At 30.7% G+C, this 25356-nt stretch overlaps 4 protein-coding genes across 8 annotated transcripts; all 4 read left to right on the top strand.

The window, feature by feature from the left end:
* Positions 1-1596: 1596 nt before the first annotated feature.
* LOC121232127 (carnosine N-methyltransferase) lies at positions 1597-9611 on the top strand. 4 transcript variants are annotated; one of them, XM_041117588.1, is made up of 18 exons: positions 1597-1779; positions 2896-2968; positions 3805-3848; positions 4122-4164; positions 4255-4464; positions 4586-4708; positions 5515-5586; positions 5839-5883; positions 6002-6081; positions 6398-6462; positions 6548-6614; positions 6749-6862; positions 7256-7329; positions 7774-7871; positions 7960-8019; positions 8603-8671; positions 8780-8833; positions 9248-9611. In XM_041117588.1, exons 1-18 carry the CDS (start codon positions 1682-1684, stop codon positions 9302-9304), a joined length of 1446 nt encoding a protein of 481 aa, XP_040973522.1. In that variant the 5' UTR covers positions 1597-1681; the 3' UTR covers positions 9305-9611. The 4 variants fall into 4 exon arrangements, with proteins under 4 accessions (XP_040973522.1, XP_040973523.1, XP_040973524.1 ...); XM_041117589.1 differs by having other exon boundaries at positions 4592-4708; XM_041117590.1 differs by lacking the exons at positions 3805-3848; positions 4122-4164.
* Positions 9612-12207: 2596 nt separating this feature from the next.
* LOC121202900 (protein PAT1 homolog 1) lies at positions 12208-18788 on the top strand. Of its 2 annotated transcripts, none has more exons than XM_041117593.1 (5): positions 12208-12747; positions 13077-13228; positions 14708-14764; positions 15297-15369; positions 16209-18788. In XM_041117593.1, exons 1-5 carry the CDS (start codon positions 12732-12734, stop codon positions 18251-18253), a joined length of 2343 nt encoding a protein of 780 aa, XP_040973527.1. In that variant the 5' UTR covers positions 12208-12731; the 3' UTR covers positions 18254-18788. The 2 variants fall into 2 exon arrangements, with proteins under 2 accessions (XP_040973527.1, XP_040973526.1); XM_041117592.1 differs by having other exon boundaries at positions 12403-12783.
* A 2231-nt stretch (positions 18789-21019) lies between these two features.
* LOC107918520 (cysteine-rich and transmembrane domain-containing protein WIH1) lies at positions 21020-21888 on the top strand. The gene is made up of 3 exons (XM_016848092.2): positions 21020-21280; positions 21377-21527; positions 21646-21888. Exons 1-3 carry the CDS (start codon positions 21241-21243, stop codon positions 21689-21691), a joined length of 237 nt encoding a protein of 78 aa, XP_016703581.1. The 5' UTR covers positions 21020-21240; the 3' UTR covers positions 21692-21888.
* A 2052-nt stretch (positions 21889-23940) lies between these two features.
* On the top strand, positions 23941-24550 carry LOC121232128 (60S ribosomal protein L27-3). Its single transcript, XM_041117594.1, has one exon. The coding sequence runs from the start codon at positions 24040-24042 to the stop codon at positions 24445-24447; it is 408 nt and encodes a 135-aa protein (XP_040973528.1). The 5' UTR covers positions 23941-24039; the 3' UTR covers positions 24448-24550.
* The last annotated feature ends 806 nt before the right edge of the window (positions 24551-25356 follow it).

Raw genomic sequence — 25356 nt, forward strand, 5'->3', positions numbered from 1 at the left:
ATATTTAATTATCTATATCTAATCATATAATAAATTATTATTTTAATAAATTATTTGATATTTAATTTTATTTTAATAATATTTTTTAAAAATAATAATTTTCATATAATATTAAAAAATATTTCAATATTAATATTTTAATAATAAATATTTATTACAATTACAAATATATCAATAATAAATATTTTGTAATATAAAGGTTAAAATATGCCATAAGTCTATGTACTCTTCACAAATTTGGAATTTAGTCCCTTTACTTTTCAGATTTAAAAATCAAGTCCAATTGTTAACATTATTAATTTTTATTATCGATTTTTTTGATGTCACATTTTTAAATAAAAAATATTTGGTATTCATGTAATATAAAAAATGACTTACAATGAACACGAATTTAACAATTTTTTTTAATAATGAAAACAATTGAACTTGAATTTTTATATTTAAAAAGTAGGACTAACTAAAAAATAATTGTACATGGACTAAATTTCAAATTTATGAAAAGTACAAAGACTTATAAATATTTTAACCTAGTATAAAAATGTGAACATTTTAATTCTATAAATATGAGCATTTGTTTAAATAATGCTTGTAATTTAAATTAAGTTTTAGTTAAATATTATTTGTTAGAATCGAAAATAATATATGATATAAATCTTAACAAACCATAAACCATGATCTGTCATGTCAAATCATCAATAATAAATCAAGAATTAAATTAGATGCGGAAGTGTATTTGAATCCATCAATTTCTTAAAATCTACAAACCTTACGATTTTGATCTTCAAAATCAAAATGACTCTCTTTTCTAAAGGTGACATATTAAAAAAGTTATCTATATGTGTAATTTGGAGACTAATAACTAAAGTCCAATAAACTTTAACCAAATTAGATCACTTTTAATTTGAACTAATATTTTATTATAGTAAATAATAATATATAATTATACTTATTATATATGTGATCTCCATATTTTTTCAACATTATTTATTATTAAGTTTTTATACCACAATGATTATTACATAATATTTTCATATTAAAAAATAAATATCAATTGTTAAAAGAAATTTGCACTATAATATTTTATAATAAATATATTTAAATAAAAATATATTTATGTTATATTTGTTTTATAAATAATTACGTAAAATATAAATTTATATATAAAATAAATTTAATTAAATAATGAAAATATAAGAAAATTTCAGTATGTTTGTTTTATTAAAAATAACCTTTTAAAAATATTTTTGAAAAATATACCAAATAGTAAAAAAATATTTTATATAAATTTATTTAAACTCCAAAAAAATATTAACTTTTTTAAAAGATAAATTATTTTTCAAAATTTATTTTTGGAAAACTATTTTCAATAAAACAAATCACCCTTGACAAAAATGGATTTGCTAAATATTTAAGAGAAATTAGAGAGGTACTATAAAAAGGTAAATTTTTCAAAAAAAAAAGAGCAAAATTAAAACAAATATCTTATCTAGGCTAAAAGGGGAAAAAAAATTCACTTTTGACTTTATTTTCACAGTAAAACAGTCGTACGCTTACACTACTACACTGTGCACATTAGGGCTTTATTATCAAAAGCAACATTTAAAAAAAAATTAAAATTCATTTTTTTTATTGGCGATCAGTGAGAAAAAGAAGCAGCGAAAGGGAAAAAAGAAAGAGGGCAATGGAGATTGAAGAAGACGAAGAACGACGTCGTCAAAGGAAGCTTGAAGAAGCACTTGAAGTCAAATCCCTTCGCCGTATTATCAGTGCTTATCTCAAGTATCTTTTTTTTTCCTTCGATTTTTGTCTCTTTTTTTTTGAATTTATTGTTTCTATTATTATGAGTTTTCTCTGTAGTCTCGCATGATTTTTGAATCAGTTTGAGTAGATTCATTTTTTTAAAGGAAAAGGTATAATGAGAAACGATGATTTTTTAGTTTTTTTTTTATAAATAAAATTAATTTCGGCTGCAGTTCCATTGAAGTTGAATATAGTATACTGCGATGTCTAAACTTAAAATTAAGTTTTAAATTTGAAGGTTAAGCTAATGGGGACTAATTTTCGGTACTTTAAAGAGTTTGAAGTGAAGTATAAAATATTGTTGATTATCGTGCTTGAAGTAATTTTCTTCTTCTAATTTCATGTTTTTTTATTACATTTGTATGCATATTTACACTCTGTTTGGCAGGAAGGAAAGAGAGGGAAAAAATAGAAAGAAAACGTTCTAATTTAATGTTTGAGTTAATATTTTTGAGTTAAAAATATTACATATGCTGTTATTGATTTTTCCGCCCTGTCGAAAATAGTATTAGATTTCTAGTTATCATATTTTATGTACAAATTCTGTTGTTGTTACTTGGTTGTAGTCTGCCGTCAATTATTTTAAATGTGCTTTTGGTTGTGAATACTATGCTTAGTTTAGTCTCTCTTTGGTTGTTGATTTTGCTTGCTACTAGCTATTTGTTATTTTCTTGTTGTTGCTTCAAAAAAACAGAAAATATATGATTAAACATGACTGAAATGTTATACTTAGATATAATTGTTTCGTATAAAACTAAGGAATGCTGTGAACTGCCAATACGTAGAGTAGCAGTGGTTAAAATGAAAAGCAACAAGTCATGCTAATTTCTACTGACAAAGAGCTTTTACTTTTGCAAAAATAGTATGTGCTTTTATATTTCAAATGCACTTCGTTCCATTTTGTTTCTGTAGCTAAAGCAAGTATTAAAAGGAATGATCTGACCTTAAATGAGGAAAAGGGTTCGGTTATTCAATATAGTGCTAACTTAGCAATTATCTCTAGCAATAGACAGTTTCTAACTTTCCATACCAAGTGCCAACCCTGTTTCAATTGTCAATGATATTTCCCCTTTCTTGCATGGAAAATTTATGCAGTTATCCAGAGGCTGCTGAAGAGGATGTCAGAAGATATGAAAAATCATTTAAGAAGCTTCCGCCTGCTCACAAGGTGCTCTCTCTTGCTTGACTAATCTCTAAAAAGTTACTTTTGCCTGCAACTGATCTCAGGAAATTTGTACACAGTTGGCTATGGTCTTTTATCACTATAACATGCTCAAGACCATGTTCATTATGGTGTTAGTTTAGAGAAAAGGAGGAACCGAAATTTTGGTTTTTTTAAAAATATATGCTCAATACCAGGAATGGGTCTTTTTAGTTATTAGGTTACCTTCAAATCTAAAGCAAAACAGTGAGGGAATTTTATTGAACTTGACATTAATAAATCTTTTTCTGGTGTGCTTCACAGTTAGGCAACTATAAAGATGGATGCAAGAATTTTCCATTCCGAGACATTTTATAAATGTGCCTCCCTGATTCAGACTTCAGAACCTGAGAAAAGTGCTTGAGATAGCTTGGTGTAACATTCTATCTAACCATAACTGAGACTAATTACATGCTTTTAGAAAGAAAATGTGCCTACCTATTGCTATGAAGCAAATTGGACTTAGCTGTTGTCTTAGTTGCTGCTGTTAGGAAGGGTGGAAGCAAAGGGTATTTTTTTAACCCAACGAAAGAAAACTGGAAATTGAGATTCTTGTCCAGTTATGTCTATTTTCTTTCTCAGTATTCCGATAGGGTGTTTTGCTATTTACTTCATCATACTTTATATGTAATGTTGCTTGGAAATGTACTGGCCTTATCTACAAGGATGCAGTCATTTAAATATTCTTCTTTGCTGCAAGATCTTCAGTGTGATAGGAACTTTTTGTGCCAAATTGTTCTGCTCTTAAATGGTTACCTTTATTATCCTTGCTTTATTATGTCTCAATTTGTTTTTTTTTTTAGGCTTTGTTGCCCCACTATCCTTCTAAGTTCCAAAATCTAAGAAGGTAAATTTCTATTTCCTTGCTTTTATTTGTGGTTTAATTTCTGGTTCCCGAACAGGTCCTAAATCTTAATTTGAAACTTATTTTTGACCTAACTGAAACTTTTGTTAAAGTACACAGACTAGATTTGCTTCTTTTAAACAATTTGTACAAGTGCATTGACTATATTCCTAATTAAACCTTTCAAGGAAAAGAAAACTGTTGTGTTGTGTATCTCAACTAAAATATGGTTTTGACATCTTAACAAATTATAATTTCTCACATTTCTTGGTGCAGGTGTATTTCTTTGAATTCGTATTTCATATTTACCATGCTTCAGGTGTGTCAGAGTACATTTCTGTTTCTCCACTAGTTTGTGTTGGAAGATAATATACTCGAAAGGCTATAATTATTAAAATCTGTTTGACAGGCATTTGAACCTCCTTTAGATATGAGCCAGGATGTGGATGGTTGCAAGGATCCACACCTAGAAAACTTTGAACATGGGCATTGCCATTCTGAGGAGAGAAATGCTTCCTCTTGTCAGTCTGCATCAACCAGCGGAAGAATGTGTTGTTCTAACCATGCTGAAGCTTGTCCTCAGGAAAAAAGCAACATAATGAGCAATCCAACAACAGAGGTGCCCACTCACCAGTTTTTTGTGAAATATATTTAATTTGTATAATAAATATCAAAACTCCACCATTTGATTGGTTCTTGATTTATTTCTTTTCATTTAGAAATTTGACTTTTGTAGATAGCTGCAGGAGGTGAAAAGCGAACAGCAACATGAGCCTATCTTTGGAAGCGGTGCTGGAGAAGTGGAAAATAACAATGAGATAGCTGAATGTTGCAGCAACGATGTCGCTGATTCTAATGGGAATGTAATACATTTTATTCTTTACATGCTGTTTTTATCTTTCGCCAAGACAAATGAGATGTTGGATGTTGGCTACATGAAAATTTAGTTCTTCTATTTGTAAAAAGGTGCTTAAAGATTCAACAAGTTCTTAGTTAATTAGGTGTTGCATCTTCTGATCTATCATGATTTCTTTCTGCAACCAAGCATTTGGCTCAACTTCTGGGTTAATAATTTCCCATTCAAAGAGTGGTTTCCCCATTACCCCAAACCAAGAGAAAAATAATTGCTTTCCCTAATTCTTATAGTTACATATTTCTATGATATTTAGGAGTAGGGAACTTTATGTTTTTCTATCTGTGTCCCTCATCCCTTCCCCTCCTTTTTCTTCTTATTTGATCTTGTGTTGTAAGATGTGTGTGTAAACTCTGGTTCTTGTTTGGAATAGTTGCTGTCTGTTTGATCAAAATGCATTCATGTGATGCATACAAGTGTTTATACAGACACAACTTTGGAGATCATTGATAGGAAGTTTCCCTTTCTAGAGAGAAGTTAATAGAATTTCTTAACTACTATTTGCAGACATCTTGAGGCTGGGTATATTAGAAATGATTAGGGCTGCATGGGGCCCCTCATTGAAGAGTCTTATGAAAAGTTTTTTTTTTCTTTTTTAAAACGCTTTTTCCTTTCATTCTTGTATTGGCAGATTCTGAAGCAAGTTATCTGTGCACTTTTGTCATCATTGTCTAATTTTTTGAAGCGTGATATTCAATCTATTTTCTGTTTGCCGTTCTTTTCTAATTATCTCTGCCTATCTGTTTTTAAATTCAGGCATTTTCATCTCCACATGACTGGCTGGATCCATCATTGCAGTTAAATGTTCCATTGGTTGATGTTGATAAGGTTTGTTGGTGTTCATGCTCTTGCTGTTAAGTGTTAGTGTTGAATTAAATTGTTAGTCCTAAGTATATCCATTAGTTTTATCTCTTTAAGTATTGCACGAAGGTCTTATAATAATATAGACTTGTCCTAATTTACTTTTTGCTGTCTTAGTTAGAATTTTGGTTTGGAATTTTTAGCATGAAATATGTTTCATTGTTTAAACTTGCAAAAAAAAAGTGTTGTAATTCATGTTTATTTCTTTTATTTCTTCAGGTGCGTTGCATAATAAGAAATATTGTAAGAGACTGGGCAGCAGAGGTATTACTTTTTTATATTTTATTTTAAATGGTTCTCAAGTTTCGAGTCACCATGGATGGTTTCAGGAAAAACTTGTAGAAGTTCTTTTGATAAACGTGGAACTATTACTTTATTGCAGGGAGAAAAAGAACGAAATCAGTGCTATAAGCCCATTCTTGAAGAACTTGATGCCCAATTTCCTAATCGCTCCAAAGAGAGGTACGGATCTTTAATGTGTTACTTTGGACTTTGTCCTTATATATACTGAATTTTCTTTTCACTTGTCTAATGATTGGGATGATAGCATTATTTTTCAATTTGGTTAGAAAATGCATTTTTTTCAAGAGTAGCAAACCACTCATATTGCGGTAATTTTGGGATTAGAATCCAGATAGACCTTGAGCTTCCTGCTTGTATACGAATCTTAATATGACTGATAAGAAAACCATATTTTTTGTAACTGTATTTTGTTATGTTGTGGTATGTAACTGTTTTGTTTTACTATTGTAGTAAAACCATATATTTTGTTGTGCAGCCCTCCTGCATGTTTAGTTCCTGGTGCTGGACTTGGGCGGCTAGCCCTAGAGATTTCATGCCTTGGTATGTATTTTATGTCAAACCGTTACTTCTTTGACTTGACGGAGGCTATCATTGTTCTTTTGAGATTTCTCATCTCATGTAACAGGTTTCATAAGTCAAGGAAATGAATTTTCGTACTACATGATGATATGTTCAAGTTTTATTCTTAATCAGTAAGAACTTTACCTCTAGTACATTTATGCAAACTAGAATCCCTTTGTAAAGATGCGTGTTCTGCTAAGTCTATCCTATTCCTTTTCCCAAATCCCAAGAGCCATAAAATTTATTTGTTCTATTTCATTTCCAGTACTGAAACAACTGGACAATGGACAATATATCCTTGGATCCACAGCAATTGCAATTCACTTTCAGACAATGATCAACATCGTCCTGTTTCAATACCAGATATTCATCCAGCGAGGTATTAAGCCATTGTTTACTTCTGTGGTTTCCCTATAAATGCTTTACAGTTTTATGTAATTTACTTTTCTTGAACCTGTTCCTTGCAATATACCTTCCAAGTCAACTCCAGAGCTTAGGAGAAGCATTTTGCCTTGATGGTCCATTATTAATTTTTTTTTAGTTTTTTTTTCTTTATGAAACTCCCAGTGGTAATGATCTTATATAATAGAGTCTATGAATATCAAAGGCTTAGTTTATTGTTTAGAACCTATCAGCCTACGAAAAACTTAATGGACAAATCTTTGTCTTTCTGCTTATAAAACTTATGTCAATTCCATTGAGGTTCTTTGTTTCATAATATTTATGTGAATTTCATTGCTAAGTTGCCATTGGCTTTTCTGGTTGCTGGCAGTGCAGGGATTACTGAAGGATTTTCTATGTGTGGTGGGGATTTTGTTGAAGTCTATAACGATTCCAGCCAGATTGGTAAAGTTACTGGCGCTTCTTATTCCATGTATATTGTAATTTTTGTCTATTGACTATGAATGTTATACCATATGCTCCTTATTTATTAATTACACTAACTAGAATAGTAGTACATATAAAGTAGAACACATACCTTTAAGGCCTAGGTGTGGTAGGACTACTTTCCTTAAAACTGATTGAAATGGTAGCAGAGTACCAGCCGCTTTGTGGCTGAAAATGACCCTTTAGGTTTGCAATCTATCTTCTTGTTGTTACTTATCCAATAATGGCACTAATCCTTCAATGGGGGAGGTTCTTGTGGGTTGGCTACATTCCACAATAGGAGTGCAGTTTTTAAGTTGTTGGCACATACATATATATGGATGTACTTATGTGCATATTAGCTGTACCGCATATGTATATCGGATTGTAAAACCTTATGGAGCGTATGTATGCTGTCTACAGGAGTCTGGGATGCTGTTGTGACTTGTTTCTTTATTGACACGGCGCACAACATCATTGAGTACATTGAAATCATATCAAGAATTTTGAAGGAGGGTGGTGTGAGTTACCCTTAACACTGATTTATTCATTTTGCCTTTAACATTTCTTTGAGTTGGTGTAATGATTAAACAATTGGTTGGATGGCAGGTTTGGATAAACTTCGGACCTCTATTGTATCACTTTGCAGACATGTACGGGCAGGAAGACGTAAGTTGTATTCTGAGCACTTCTATGCCAAAGCAATTTTATTGGCTGATCTTAATGTTTTGCTCCACTCATCTAAGGGGTGCAATTGAGTGAAGCCTAAGCAGTAAGAAGCTCGGTCTCAAGCTTGACTCAAAAAGGCTCGATTTCAGATAAAAACCAAACTACTTGAGCTTGTTCAATAGGTTTGTTTACCTAGTGAAAAAAGAGCTTGATTCTCATGCTCGGTCTCAAACTTGATTATTTTTGCATGAATATGAGCTCAAATTGAAAATTTTCTTAACTAAATAAAAATAATAAAAAGATGTATTAAAATAATAAATAAAAAACTCGATTAGGCTCACGAGCAACTCAAGTTAGGAGTTAGGCAACTTAAGCCATGAATTAGGATACTCAAACTTGGCTCCCTTGAGAAATCAAGCTCAGCTTGGCTCCCTTGAGAAATCAAGCTCAACTTAAGTGGAGTTCGTGTTTTCCCGAGTCAAGCTCAATTAGCTTGTAAAGACAGATGTCCAGTTTTTGCTACTGTGCCCCTTACTATTCTATCTCCCTCCCTTACCTTTTTCTCCCTTTATCTGCACTTTAGGATATGTCAATTGAGTTGAGTTTGGAAGATGTAAAGAAGATTGCTTTTCACTACGGATTCGAGTTAGAGGTAATATTTTGTACACCCTTTTTGTTCTTATATGTCCCATAATTTTTTTTCCCTTTAATTTTTGGCCAAGCCATGTATTCAATCATACCGTCATATTCATGACTGCAGAAAGAACAGACCATTGAAACAACGTATACTACAAATCCTCGATCCATGATGCAAGTAAGTGTTTTAACCTTCTCCACTAATTCTCATTCCAGGTGTCACATTCTATCTTATTATATCTAAATGGAAATGGTGCTCTTCTTCCTTTGGTGATTCCATATTATGTTCATAATCAAACTGTTCATCACTGTCTGTTTGCCCATGATTCGCATGTACTTCGCCGGTTGATTATATATGTCAATCAAAGACATCAAGAACCATGTTACCTTGGTTTTGCTAATCAAATAGTTCATCCATGCCCATTTGCCTATTCTTACATGTCATTAGCCTGTTCATTATAACATCAATCAAAGACACCAAAAAACATCATACCCAATTGTTGCGCTTAGCCGCCATCACAGATAATGCTATTTGTACAGTTAAATGTTGTGTCCTAAAATTTTAACTTCCTGATTATGATACTCTTTGCAGAACCATTACCATGCTGCATTCTGGACAATGCGAAAGAAAAGAACAACTACGACATAGCTTGCAAGAAGATGATATGCATTCCTCTCTTAAACATACTCTCAGGTTTTATTCCTCATTTGGATATTTTTTATATATAAGACTTAATTTCCCCTGAGATTTTCTTGTTAGTTTGGATTATTACAAAACATAATCAGTTCTTTGATTAATTATATAGATTTATGCAATCAGCATATTCTGTTTTGAACCAAAATTTTGTTTCCTTACAACTTAAGAGTTGATGTTAACCCAAGTTTTCATCTTACATTTATTTGGACGTGTATGATTCGGAAAACTTTAAAAAGTTCGAATATACATTTGTTGGAGATACAGTGTTGTTTGTGTAAATATATATTTGATAAGGGGAAGAGGTAGAGGTAGGGATTGAACCCAGGACTAGTTTGACCTGAAGACTTGATAACAAATCTTTTATTAACTCTACTCATGGTTCGATTGATGACATATTGGTATATTTGATATTCACCTAGGAGTATGGATAACTTAGCTTAAATAGATGTGTATACCAAGTCCTAGGGGTGTAACTAAGCCGACCTGAGCTTGAATATTGGCAAGTTAAAGCTCAAGCTGAACTCAAAATTTGAAGTTCGATACTTGGTTCGAGCTCGATTGAATATCTACTTTTATGTTTGAGCTTGGTAGGAGGTATAATTGAATTACTCGAGCTCGAGCTTGATTAAGCTTGTTTATCAATTTTCATATTCAAGCTTGAGCTCGGCTCTATAATTAAGCTTAAGGTTAATAATATATATTAAGGGCAATAATGTAATTTAATAATATTAAAAATGAAAAGCTCAATAAAGCTTGTGAGTTGTTCGAGTCAAGTATTACTAAGTTTAAATTTGGCAGAATCGATAGCACAAGCTAAAGTTTAGCTGAATAATTACTAAATCGAGTTCAAGTCTCTTTCAAGTCGAACTCAAGTAGTTTGCTAGTACTAGTTTGGCATGAAAGGTGGGAAAAGTGAAGATGGAAATCTTTGATAAGAAAGTTAAATAAACCAATAAGATGTTTTAGTTATCAGAGTAATTAATTTGATGATAAGTCAATTTGGTCTCAATATTTTATTAATATTTGGATGATAGGATAAAGACGAAAGTCTTGAATGTCTACTTATCTTCATTGTTACTTTAATGTTGTTGTCACATTAGTTAATTTTATCATTTGTAATAATAAAAGAGCTCTTTATCATTTTCAAACATTAAAATGAAAGTTAAATTATTATACATAATAATTTTGAAAGTAATTTTCGGATATTGTTACTAAAATTCTCCTTTTATTGCTAACTAATTATGAAAAATTGTGTGTAGGGTTTACGGGTATTTTTAGCATAAATAAAAGGCATAATGAATTGATTGGATTATTAATTTTAACGATAATGATGCGGTAGCTTTCATGTTTATATTATTAAAAAGAATGTTTTAAAATTTTTAATGAAATTATGTAATATTAATGTTATTAGATTTTTAATCTTTGAATTAATTTTTTTCGTCTAAATAAAATCTAAAATTTGTGTTAAAATAATGAAAAGGAAAATGATGTAATTAACACTTTTTAAATTTTTGGCAGCAAATGTAATGAAACTTAAACATAAAGATAAGCCATTTGGTAATCAATTAGATTAGGCATGTTTTGACTTTATAGTTACTTTATAAACAAGTTTACGATATTTGTTTAAACCCAAATAAAATTTCTTTTCTTTTCTTTTTACGTACCCCTATGATATAAGTACAATAATAAATTTCATTAAAAATTAAATTTGGTCCATGCCTAACGTTTTCTAATGTATAAAAAACAATTTAAATTTACTGATTTTTTATAATAATAATAAAAAATTTGTTGCAAAAGCATCATTTATTCAATTTAATTTTCTTTTATTAAAATATAAATCTTAAACATCTTGAAATTCCAATATGTATTCCTTACATCCAATTTTTTTCAATTAAAATTCTATATTTTAATAATTTAGAATATTCTCTGTAATAATTAAAAAAAAACTAGTGAAGAGAGACAAAAGAGAAAAAGAATATAACTTTTCTTTTTTGTAATTTATTTTGTTTTCGTATATATTTATTTTGTTTGTTTGTTGAATGTAGCAATCTGAATCAGTCATTTTCTCAGTGTCAACACGTGTCAATCAGTGTACGAAAACACAAAACGCAATTCATCTCACTCAAGCTACCAATTATTTTAATTCTTTATTTTTTAAAATTTTAAAATATCTAAATTTTAGAATTAAAATTAAATAAAAACACTATTAATATTTTATAGATTTGAAAGAATTATAAAAACATGAATATTAACATAAAAATTATATAAATACGATATACATGCATTAATATTTTAAATATACAATGTATATTTATAAGTAAAATTATAATTATAAATAATATACATTCAAATTCACTATAATTAAAATTAAATATTATCAAGCATCATTTTAAAAATAAGATGAATAGTTAAATCGATTGGATTAAAAAAATCATAAAATGTTAAAAGTCATTAAAATTTTTAATAAAACTAATTTATTGGTTTCAACCAACATGTTTGTTCAATTTTTTTATCAGTTTCAAGCGATTCACTTAAAAGACAATTAAATTCTTTTGTTCGAACCATATACCGATTAATACTTGATCTAATTGGTTTAATCATTGTTTTAGTCCAGTTTTGATAACACTAAGCACCACCAAATACCAAAATATATCTAAAACTAGACCGTAGTAACTTAAAAGAGTTTACACGTAGTGAGATTTAAGTTGAAATAAATCTCGAAACAATCTAGCATGATTTATTTTATGGGTCATTGGGTCTCAATATGTGTATGAATACCATGGACAAATTTTACCCAATTCTTTTCAACTCTTCATCTATTATAAATAGTACCAATTTGATTTTACATTGTATTTGTTTATATATTTCTTATTTATGAGTATATTAGTAAATATTAAAAAGATCTCTTAGACCTTATTGGCTAAATACATATAATATTATTTATTTATTATGATTTATATAAACATATAAATTATAAATATAATTAGCCAAAAAAATACTATAAATTTTTATTTAATATTTGTTTTAATAAAGGAAACCAAAAACCAAAAGAAAAAAAGAAAGAAGAAACCAAACCCTCCTTTTTATTAATTTCCAGTTTTTCTCTTTCATCTCCTCCGTCTCTCTCTCAGAGACTGAGAGAGATTTTTCTTTCTTTCTTTTCTTCATTTTTTTCCTTCTATTTTCCCTTCCTTAAATAAAAAAAAACCCTCTTAATCCTCCTTTATTTACATCACTTGCCACTCTCCCCCTTCATGTCTCCATCTTAATTCAAAACAAAAATTCCCCCAAATTATAAAATTTCATATTTCTTCTTCTTCTTCTGTTGCTGCTGCTGCTGTATTTAGGGTTTTCTTTTTTAGTTTTTTTTTATGTAAATATGGAGAGATCCGATGGTAAACTTCCCAGCAGCTTCTCTCAAGCTTCCTCAGTTTTTTTTTTTTATTTTTTTCAATTTTGTTTTTGTTTTTATGATGCGAAAGAAAATTAATTTCCATGAAAAGTTTGGATCTATACTTTTTTGTTTCTCAGCTACCAAACGTTATAGCTTTACTGTCTTTGCTAGATTACTGATTTACCTTTCTTTAAAAAAAAATCAAAAATTTCGGTTTTTTTAGTTTAATTGTAGGGTTTTGTTTATTTGATGGTTTGTTGAGATGTATTGTATCAATTCATCGGCTTATATTGTTTAATCGCTATTCTTTTATGGTTTTATTTTTTGCAGATAATGCTCTTTTTGATGCATCCCAGTACGAATTTTTTGGTCAAAATGCTGTGGAAGAAGTGGACTTGGGGGGTTTAGAAGATGCTGAAGAGGATTCTCCTGTGTTTGCATCCACTGAAGATGATGAGTACCATTTGTTTGATAGAGGAGAGGTGAGATTTTATTCCTTTGGTTACACATTGTGCAGCCCTCCAGTCAGATTGCATTTTGCCCCCTACTCAAAAAGCGAGCAAATTAGTCTTTCTAGCAGTTTAGTCCTTTGCATGTCTGACAGAATAACTAGATATAATTGCCACATGTACATCGTACAGAGACCAGTTTTAACAGTAAAAATGGATGGAATTTTTAACAAAAAGATCAAATTGTTTTTATATCTAACCTATCATTTTTTTGAATAAGGGGCAAAATGCAATCTAATTCCTTTTAAAGGGGCCTCTATGGCATATTTACTGTTACTTCCGCATTGCTTTCTAGATGCTGCTACTTTTTCATTCCATGATATGAAAAGTCCTATGTTATGACCTTAAATTGTTATTTACATTGGAGTTTGATTAGGCCTTAAACATCTTCGTCGAGTTGGTTGGCCTTCAATTTTGTACTTATCTCTTGTGTTTTAGTCTATGTTGTTGAACACATTTTGAACTTTAATTGTGTTCTATTCCCTGGTTATTTTCGAATTTGAAGTTTACAAAGTTTAATAAGAAGTTTGATTAGTGTACTTATGTAATGTTGTAAGACAGTTTACACTTTCGCAATTGGCTTATGTTCCAAATACTTTTGCTCGAATGGAGGTTTTTTTTGGTTTGGAGGTGAATTGATATTCTATGGTAAAAGTATCATGGAGGCCCCTATACTAGAAGTCAGATTACATTTTGTTCCGTCTACTCAAAAAAAGGGTCAAATTAGTCTCTATATATTAGTTTAAGGAGCATATTAGTCGTTTTTGTTAAAAAATTTATCCATTTGTAGTATAAAAAATGGACAAATTTTATGCTGACGTACAAGGACCAGTTTTTAATAGTAGAAATGGATGAAATTTTCAACAGGACCAATTTGCTCTTTGAACTAACATAAAAGGATTAATTTGCCCTTTTTTTTGTTTTTTTGTAGAGGGGGCAAAATGCAATTAGATCCCTAGTACAGGGGCCTCCATAGTACTTTTGACAATATTCTATCCATTTGAAGTTCCCCTTTTGTAAAGGTGTTATCATTCTGAGGATGTTAACATGCATGAAAAGATCCTACTCTTGATATCTATTTTCGACGAATACAACTTCATATACACATTACTTTATGTTGGAATTCAAAATTAAGGGTACTATGTGATAAAAGAAATAGTTCCTTTAATTTTTAACAAGAGATATCCGAAGAAAGAAAGATGTGCTCATAAACTAAAGCTTTATATATATATATTGTTTTGGATGATGAAGCAGTTAATATTATCTTTCTGTTTCATTTTGTTCATGTTTTGAAGAAATTTATGCCATTAATTTCTGCGCTTATGCATATTGATTTCATTATTTGCAATAGTCCGTCATCTATTAAACTCAAATCTTGTTTCGACTTTCGATATTTCTGGATTGTGAAATATGACTATTTTCAGTTCTAATTTTCCTGTTATTCATTTTCAGGTTGTGGGTTTAGGATCATTGTCTGACATGGATGATCTGGCTAGTACTTTTGCAAAGGTCAGTCCCTCAATCCATCTAACTTAGCATTCATGAAATTTCATAATTCTCCATACTCACATATTTGTTTACTTTCTTTTGTTCTCTTGCTACAATTTTTTGTTTTTATTCGTGTATTGTGCTTTGGTAAAAGTACCATGAAGGCCCTTTTACTAGGAGTTGGATTGGATTTTGCCCCCTTCATTCAAAAAAAGGGCAAATTGGTCCCCGCACATTAGATCAAATAGCAAACGGTCCTTCTATTAAAAATCCCATCCATTTTTACTGTTAAAACTGGTCTCATGTAGCACACCACTGGTAACAGTCTGGTTATTCCATCAACTAGATCAGTTTTTAACAGCAGAAATAGATGAAATTTTTTAACAGAAAAGTCCTGTTTGCTCTTTGATCTAACTTACGTGGACTAATTTGCTCAAATTTTGAGTACAGGGGGCAAAATACAATCTGACTCTTAATATAGGGAATTTCATGATACTTTTACCATTGCCCTTCATGTTCGTAGCATTTTAATGTATTTCTCTTCCTTCTACAGTTGAATAGGGTTGTTGCTGGACCAAGAAATCCAGGAGTTATTGGTGATCGATCGGGATCTTTTTCAAGGGAAAGTGAGTAGAACTAAGCCTTATTGTATGCCACATATTGTAGTTATAATTTTGTATTGCTACTAATGAATGAACAGGGTAATAATTTCGTTCCATTTTTCTGCTTGAAAATCCCCAGAACAAGCATTCCTCACCATCATAACTTAGTAACATGAACTAAATTGAAATTTTGTACTTACCCCATCTATAGATAAACTGACAGTGAATGTACTTGATAGGTCCTTTATTGTAGGGATTTAATCAAATTAGTCTTTTTACTATTAAATGGATCAATTTAGTCCCTGTACTATTAAAAAGAATCAAATAAGGTCAAATTGGAATAGAATTAACATTTACTGTTTGACAGAGTTAATATTTTTAAGTCTTTATGGTTTTGTAAATGAAATCCTTTGTTTGGAATTGAACTGCATTTGAAAAAAAAATTTTCTAAATTTTTTTATACAGTAAATGTTAACTCTGTTACAGTTTGGACCTATTAGATTCTTTTTAATGGTATAGTTTGTCCCTATAATATAGGGACCTGCCAGGTACGTTAACCAACTGACTTATATTCTTGTTATCCAGACACAGTTTCATGGTGAATTAAGTGAATGTTTGTTATTATATACACACTATATCTATATGTTTATATACACACGCACAAACAATTCTTTATCTTTCTATGTGAAGGCTGTTAAACTAAAAGATCAACTTGAGTTTGGTATTCTTATTCAAGTTCCTTTTTTTTTCAACATAAAGTTCTCATCTTTAGTTGAGTAATGAATTTGTAGGATTTTTCTTTCAATGGTGCTTCTTTATACTTTTTAGTAGCTTATGTTACAGTTGTGAACAAATTCTTCCAGGTTCATCTGCTGCTGATTGGTCTCAAGATGGAGACTACCTAAATTGGATGGATCAGCATGTGTTCGATGTAGAAGATGTTCAAGAAGGCAAGGGATGGTCCTCGCAACCACATCTTTCTACAGCTCCTCCTGTCCTGGAACCAAAACCTTTGTATAGAACTTCCACATATCCCCAGCAGCAACCACAGCCACATCACTTTTCTAGTGAGCCGATCGTTGGATCTAAATCAACCTTCACATCTTTCCCACCTCCTGGTAACAGATGTGAGCAGTCTTTACCTCCTCACCTAAAAATCCCAGCTCTTACCAGTGGATCTCAGTCCCCCTTCTCTCCATTGACTAACTCTAGTCTCCGTTTGGCTGGTTTATCTCATGGGTTGCATTACGGTGGTAATATGTCTCAGTTAACATCTCCAGGCCTATCTTTTAGTAGCAGATCGCAAAATCATTGGGTTAACAATTCCGGTTTATTACATGGAGATCATGCTGGTCTTTTGCATCATATGTTGCAACATCAAATACCTCATCAAAATGGCTTGATATCCCCACAGTTAATGTCACCGCAACAACACAGGCTGCACCATTCGATTCAACCATCTTTGGCACATTTGACTGCGTTACAATCTCAGCTGTATAATCCTCATCCTTCTTCGCATAAAATGATGCTTGGAACGGCTGATCATAGGGAACAACGGACAAAATCATCAAGAAACAGGCAGAGCATGCGGTTTTCTCAGCAAAGTTCTGATACCAGTAGCCAGAAAAACGAGAGTGGGTTGGTACAATTCCGATCCAAGCATATGACCGCTGAAGAAATAGAGAGTATTCTTAAGATGCAACATGCTGCGACGCACAGTAACGATCCTTACGTAGATGATTATTACCACCAAGCCTGTCTTGCCAAAAGATCATCGGGATCCAGGGCTAAACATCTTTTTTGCCCGTCTCACTTGAAAGAATCACATTCTCGATCTCGTAACAGTAGTGGAGAGCAGCATTTGCATGTTCATGTTGATGCACTTGGGAAAGTCCCCATCCCTACCATTCGTAAACCTCGTCCTTTGCTTGAAATTGATCCTCCATTAGTTGATGGAGGTTCTGAACAGAAAACCGAGAAGCCTCTAGAACAGGAACCGATGCTTGCAGCTAGGATCACCATTGAAGATTCTCTAGGCCTTCTTTTCGATGTTGATGATATTGACAGGCTCTTACAATCTAGTCAGCCCCAAGACGGTGGAGCTCAACTTAGACGGAGGCGGCAGATCCTGCTTGAAAGTCTAGCACAATCGCTTCAGCTCGTTGATCCTCTTAGCAAAGGCGGACATGCGGTTACCTGTTCTCCCAAAGATGACATTGTGTTCCTAAGGATCGTGTCTCTTCCAAAGGGTTGTAAACTTATCACCAGGTACCTTAAACTTCTCATCCCTGGAAGTGAGCTTATTCGAATAGTATGCATGGCCATTTTCCGTCACTTGAGATTCTTGTTTGGCGGTCTTTCTTCCGATCCCGAAGCAGCTGAAACAACTACCGACCTTGCAAAGACCGTTTCCCTATCTATCAACAACATGGATATCCGTTCACTTAGTGCTTGCCTTGTTGCTGTTGTTTGTTCTTCAGAACAACCACCGTTCAGGCCCCTCGGAAGCCCTGCTGGTGATGGTGCTTCAGTTATTCTAAAATCCGTTCTCGAAAGAGCCACTCAAGTCTTAACTCATCCATCCGGAAATTTCCCAATGCCTCATTACGCATTCTGGAGAGCATCGTTTGATGAATTCTTCACTCTCCTCACCAAATACTGCGTCACCAAATACGAGTCGATAATACAATCGATGCACAACCAGTCTCTACCAACCACAGAAGTAATTGGTTCAGAAGCTATAAGACGTGAAATGCCTTGCGAGCTCTTACGTGCTAGTCTCCCTCACACCAATGAAGTTCAAAGAAAGCTTTTAATGGACTTCTCACAACGTTCTGTCCCGGATAACGGATCCAACTCGCCTGCCGGAAGTAATAGCCAAATAAACTCCGAATCAGTAATGGGCTAACCTAAAAGAAAAAAAGGTTTTAGAGGTCTTTTACACTTTGGGTTCTTGTTTAAATGACACCCCTTTTTTTAAATTTTTTTATCATTTTCTTAAAAAGAAGAAGGAATTTCAAGGAGGGAGAATCCAAGAATGGCAATGGCAAAGGGGGGAATTGGTGGTGAGTGAATGAATGAAAAGTTGAAGCTTTTTTATGATTATTATAATGGTTGCTATGTTGATTGAAACATTTAAAATGCCAAAGTTGGGAAAGCTTTAGTGGGGTTTAGAAGAAGAATATGTACAGGATCTTGGAAATGGAATTGGAAGCTTCTTTTTCTTTTTTTTTTTAGTTTTATGTTTATATATATAATATATACTGTTTCATTTCATTATGTTAGTTTGTGAAGGAGATTGATGTATGATGAATGGTGATGCAATCTTTTTAAAATTCTATTTGTTGGGAACTGAGGGAGCAAAGGGCTTCTTCTTTGAGCAAAACAGAATCTTGTAATAGTTGAAAATTTGTTGTTTAAATATACTGAAAATGTTCCTTTGATTCTGCTGCCGCTTATTTGTTTATTTTGGAATTTGATTTCTTTCACGTACCTATTAGCTTCCATAATAACAACTTTTAACTTTTAACATTTTTATGCTATTAGCTTCTATAATAACAATTTTAACTTTTTAACTTTTTTACGCTATGTTAATTTAGTCTCAATTATAAAAAAATTATCTCTCAACAATTTTACTTTTTTTTTTGGTGACCCATTTATTTTAAAAAAACTAAACAGAAATTATCAGGAAAATTGGATTGTGCATACATAAAAAATAGAGATTCTTAAAAATCCAATATAATAATTTTTTTAAATTAATCTTTAATATTACAAAAACAAAACTTTAAATTACACTATGTGAGGGCTTAAATTATTATTATTTTGATTTTAAAAGTTGTTAAGTTCAATTACCATAATTTACCCTAATAATATAAATAAATAAATATTTCTTTATATATACGTATATTCTATCCTCAGACGTCTCTCTGTTGAGCAAGTACACGTGCCCAAAAATTCTAAGAACAGATAGGTATGGAACTTTATATATGATATATTACATATATATCTCACAAAACATAAATATTAAAAATTTCCTAATGAAGTAAGTAATATGCGTGAGGATAATATAGATGTGAAGTTTTAATATATATATTGAACATATGAACGGGTTGGACACGTATCTTTGACCAACTGATTCTTTTCCTCATTCTCCTTTCCCTTTCCGTCACGCGTTATACAAATAAAATAAAATAAAACAATATTTAGTCCTTAACTTTAGTATTTTTTTCATTTTGGTCCATAAACTAAATCTTCATCTACATTAGTCCCAGTATGTAGACAAAAAAACAAAAGTTAAAGGATCAAAGAGAGAAATATATCAAGTTCAGGGACTGAATTTTTTTTTACCAAAAAAAAGCATTTTACGGACGTTCCTCTTTTAAGTTAATATATTTATCCAAAAAATTGTTACTCCTCGGTGGGAAAAAAATAATTAAAATATTAATATTTTAAAAAACAAAATTAAAATATAAAATTACAAAGATATTTAGTTAATAAAAAAAAATGACTGGAAGCAACACGACAGCAAAGTTAGGTCTCATACGCGGAGATAGCATGTCACCACTTTATTTTTTCTTTTTGTCGAGTCCACTAAATTAATTAATGCGTAGAAAAAATATATATAAAACTTTGAAATTTTCAAGAACATGACTTAATATTTTCCTACTCCATTAATTTTGAATAATTATATATACATAAAATTAATTAAAAATATAATATAATATATTATATGTCAAAACCATATTATTGATATGTTTACTCTAATAATAAATTAATTTTTTTAAATATAATATATTAATATATTCGTAAATAATATTTTATCCGATTAAGTGACAAAGAGTTTGATATTTCGTAAATAATATATTAATAAATCCGATTTGATGTTGCTTAATTTTGTATTTACTTGAAACCTAACATTTTAAAATAATAATAAGATTTCATTTAAATGCTTAAAAAGAAACACTTTTTCAAGAAAAATTACATTAAATAAGTCATTTTTTGCTGAAACTTCTGGCTTTTCAAAAGCAAAAAAAGAAAAGTTAATTACTTTTCTAGTTTTTAATTTTTCCTCTACTAAAGCTTAATTACTTTTTCACATCTTTAATAATATGGTACTTTCTATTTTTTTTCTTGGTGCTTAATTATAAATGTGTTAAAATTATTAATTAAAAATAAAAATATTTTTAAATAATATAAGTGCGTTAATATTTAATTATTTAAAATATAATTTATATATTCTAACTAAATTTTATAAATAATTGATATTTATTGTATAAAAATATTTAAAATTTATATTTCATATATTAAAACATTAACAATAAGTTATAATAAATTATTTTTATATTCTTACTAAAATATTATAATATTAATTAATTTAAATATTATTTAAATACATATTTGTTATTAATAATGGCATGTTTAAAATGAACATTTTATTTCTCAAAAATACTTTTTACCAATAATACTAAATACAGCACTTCTACAAATTACTTTTCTACAATATTTTTCAAAAAGAAAATACTAAACTAGCTCTTAATAAACTTGAATTTGATAAAATAAATTAAATAGTGTTACAATTATACTTGAATTTTATAATTTAATAAATAAAGAGTTTACATTTTAAAAAATAGAATTATTATTTTATATATGTATATATCCAGGTCTTAGGCTCCACCTGCCACGCGGTGCAGGCCGCCAACCGGTATTCAGAAAGAGATAGGAAAGTTGGGTTTCTAAGAAACCGCCATTCCCTATTCCCCTTTCTCTCTCTATATATATCCATCAAACCCCTTCATCTTCATCTTCATCATTCATTCTTTTACACTTTACTCAATCATCTCCTTCCTTTCGGAACATAATATATAAGTCTCCTTGTTTCAGCTTAAATTTCCAGCCATGAATCACAACCAGCAACACTTCAATCAATCATCAGCAGGTCGGTTCTCTTCTTCAATCTTTCCTTTCTTATATAGCTTACATGAAAAACCCAGAAATATTAATGTGGTTTAGTACTTGTTTAATGATCAAACAGCTGCATACCCACCACCACCACCCTCCACGGCGCCAGGACCCTACGTGACTGCACCGCCGGCCGGTTACCCGATGAGCAAAGACGAGTACAGTCAGCAAAATCCGGCTGCTGTCGAAACCAAGTCCAGAGGTGATGGATTCTGGAAAGGATGGTAAGTACTACCTAATACCTATACATACATACATACATACATATATACACAATGAAATCTTCTTTTTCTTTTATATATTTATATATATACTGATGAAATTGAATCGTTTGAATTGCAGTTGTGCTGCCCTTTGCTGTTGTTGCCTTCTGGATGCATGCTTTTGAAGCTTTTATTTTTGTTCTTTCCATTGGAGTTCATATATTAGTTTCCATTGTTTTATAGAAATTATGGGTTTCTTTTTATTGATTTTTACAGATTCAGATTTGATTGTATAACTGGGGACGATGATGACTTTTTTAGGTTAATCTACCCATGTATTTATGTTTTGAATAAATTTATATTATTGTATCATTATTTTTTCTATGGTGGTTGTTTTGTCACACTTCTTTTCAATTAAGCATTATTGTTTTCCACGTCTATATTTATTTCCGGAAGTATCTTCCATTATCATATAATTGAAGGCATAGAATCCAATAAAACATTTTTTGTGTCTATCTAAAATATTAAAAAAAATTTAGTGTGCTTTTTTTAATGTAGTATTTAAAATACCAATTGGCAATTTGATTGGTATGAATATTGCCTTCAATACAAGGAGACGTGAATTTGAGTGCGTGAATTAAGGAGGACTATGTTTAGTTCTAACTCTTATATCAATAAGAGTAAATGTGATTTGATCATATATTAAAATTATTTAAAAAATCGATTAAAATGGAATTAAAAATATTATAGAATGTTTTTTTTTAAATTTATTTATTTTTAATTAGAATCAAAATCATATAATCTTATCCATTACTAGTGATACATAATATATTAATATCTCTATCTAATATTCATGATTTATTTATTAAATGAATGCGTTTGAATAAAAGTGTAATCGGTTCGATTCCCTTTGCTAAAATTAATAATATTTTTAAATAAGTATAAGTAATGAAATAAAATAAAATGGTTCGATAAGATCTCATATCTAGAATTAATATTATATAATTAAGTTGGAATAATTGTAGAATAGGCTAAACCCTCTTAACATCTTTTTGAGCAAGGGGTATGTTATTATATCTATCAAAGATATAAGATTCATAATGTATATGTAACTATAAAAAGAAGGAGAAGGTGGGCTACAAGAAAAATTCTCCCAGCTACCATAGTGACAACATTTATAAGAGTTAAAATAAGAGTGGGTCTCTCTATGTCATCAAGTAACCATACATGAAGAGGAAATTGTGTAAGATTTAACACCTGCGCTGGCAAATAATAAAGAGATACATAAAATAACAAATAAAAAATGAACCTCATTATTATAAATCAAGTTATTAAATATTTTAAACAAATCTTGAAATTTGAAACTTCCCATTATTCAATAAAAACTTAAGATTTTTAATAATAAACTAAAATCACCTATCTAATTAGTTACAAACACTAGCAAGTCGTGTGAACCAAAAACGTATTAATTAATAAGAATACATTCCAACTAGTTTTCAAAAAATATAAATTTCTATCGTTTATAGATTTGTTTATTTAAAGATAATATTTTTTTTTATGAAAATAGCTATTTTTTTATTGATTATGAACATGTATGTTTAGCATGTTTGCAAATGTTAAATAAATTGAGTTTAAACATATTAAATAATAAACAAACCGAATTTAAAACATGATATTGAAATTTTTAACGAACACATATCAAACATAAATAATTTAAAAAAAATACACAAACAAACATGAAAAAAGCTTTGTTTGCTTAAGCATCGTTCATTTAAACTCTTACATGCAACACATTTTCTTCTTATGGAGATGACACCGGTCTAACACATGTTATTTTCCCTACTTCCAAGTATGGAATTTTACGGGTCAATGGTTCTTTTATCGATTGTTTCTTTAGAGATACAACAATATGTAAAAAAAGAAGTAAATGTATCATAACAAGAAGTAGGCCTATTACATTTTACTCCCTTTACTTAAAAGTGAATAAATTAACTTTTGAACATTAGATCAAAAAATAAAATGATCATTCTGTTAAAAATTACCTCCATTTTTATTATTAAAAAATAAATTTTTTAATATTAACATTAAGTTACGCGTAGTCATTCTGTCAGCTATATTCGGATTTTTAACTATAAGAATAGATGAAATTTTTAATAAAAAAATTAATTTATTCTTTTATCCAACATACAAGAATTAATGTATTATTTTTGAAGTAAAACAGGTAAGATACAATCTCCCTTTAAAGATTTATTATTATTATTATTTCACATTCATAAATAGGTATGCTACTAAAAAAACAGTTTACGCCCCAATTTTGGAGTTATTAGGTTAAGACCTAAATAGTAATTTAGCTTTAAAATTTTGGGCAAAGGTCCAAAATCCAAATAAGGCCCAAATTTATTCATAAAAGAAACCCACTAATATTCATCAATAAAGCGCTAGGGTTTTCAGTCACTCGTACTATTATATATACACTTCAATTTCAAGTTTATCATTTTCGACAATCACATCCATTGCCGCCGCTGTCGTCGCAATGGTGAAGTTTCTAAAACCGAACAAGGCCGTGATCGTCCTCCAAGGCCGATACGCCGGCCGCAAAGCCGTGATCGTTAGATCCTTCGACGAAGGCACACGCGACCGCCCTTACGGCCATTGTTTGGTCGCCGGGACAAAGAAGTACCCGAGCAAAGTCATCCGCAAGGACTCGGCCAAGAAAACGGCGAAGAAATCGCGTGTGAAATGCTTCGTCAAGCTAGTGAATTACCAGCACCTGATGCCCACGCGCTACACCCTCGACGTGGATTTGAAAGACGTGGTCACCGCCGATGCTCTCCAGACCAAGGACAAGAAAGTGGCGGCTTGTAAGGCCACTAAAGAGAGGTTTCAGGAGAGGTTCAAGACGGGGAAGAACAGGTGGTTCTTTACTAAACTTAGGTTTTGAATGATTTATTCTAATGGTGTTAAAGCTTTTTATGTAGTTTCTTTAACATTTTGGATTTGAATTTTGAGTCTGTTGTGCAATGAGATATTTTCTGGGTTTCTTATTGATTTTTCTCGTTTCTGTTGCAAATTCATATAATTTTCTGAGTGTTTTATTGATTTCAAGTTTTTTGTTTCATAGATCTATGGAAGATGGAGAATTAAATAATATAATGTTAGAAGTTAGTTTTAATGTTTGTATATATATTTTAATTGTTAATTGATTTGTTAGTGAGCTGCATTATGATTACGGTTCTTTCCACGAAACTCATGTAGTCTCATGAAACTAAGTGAAGATAAAATTAGTCACCAACGCCTCGAGAGAACATGCCATTGTTGGTTTGAGAAATCGAATCGACACGGGCTGTGAAAACAATGTACCAATGGCTGAACAAGTAAGAGAAATATTTGGTGTAAAATGGAGGAGGGGGAGAAGGCGGACGTAAATGGGGTGAAGATAGAGGTTGGGTCGTCGGAAATGGGAGGAGGATGCGACTACGGGTAGTTGCCAGTCCAGAGTCTAGGGCAGTCGAAATGATTAATTTATTATTTGAATTAGTGCATAAAAATTAATTTATTTTTTTAAATAAAAGAAATAAAATAAAATATAATTATTAATATAAAATTTTCATAATATTTTTACTTAAATTATTATGTAATACATTTTCTTCTCTTAATCTAAGACTTTTATGTGAAAATTATAATCAGTATTAGACTTTTACACCACATTAACTTTTTTACCTAAGTTTCAAAATTGAAATCTTATTGAAGAGGTGTTGAAGTTCTTCGCATGATAATACATCATGTGTAAAAAAAAAAAAAAAAGAGTTAAAAACTATGAAGGAAAACGTAAAAAGAAAGAATAAAATAA

The sequence above is a fragment of the Gossypium hirsutum genome, chromosome A07 (assembly GCF_007990345.1).
Source record: "Gossypium hirsutum isolate 1008001.06 chromosome A07, Gossypium_hirsutum_v2.1, whole genome shotgun sequence".
Classification (NCBI taxonomy): Eukaryota; Viridiplantae; Streptophyta; class Magnoliopsida; order Malvales; family Malvaceae; genus Gossypium; species Gossypium hirsutum.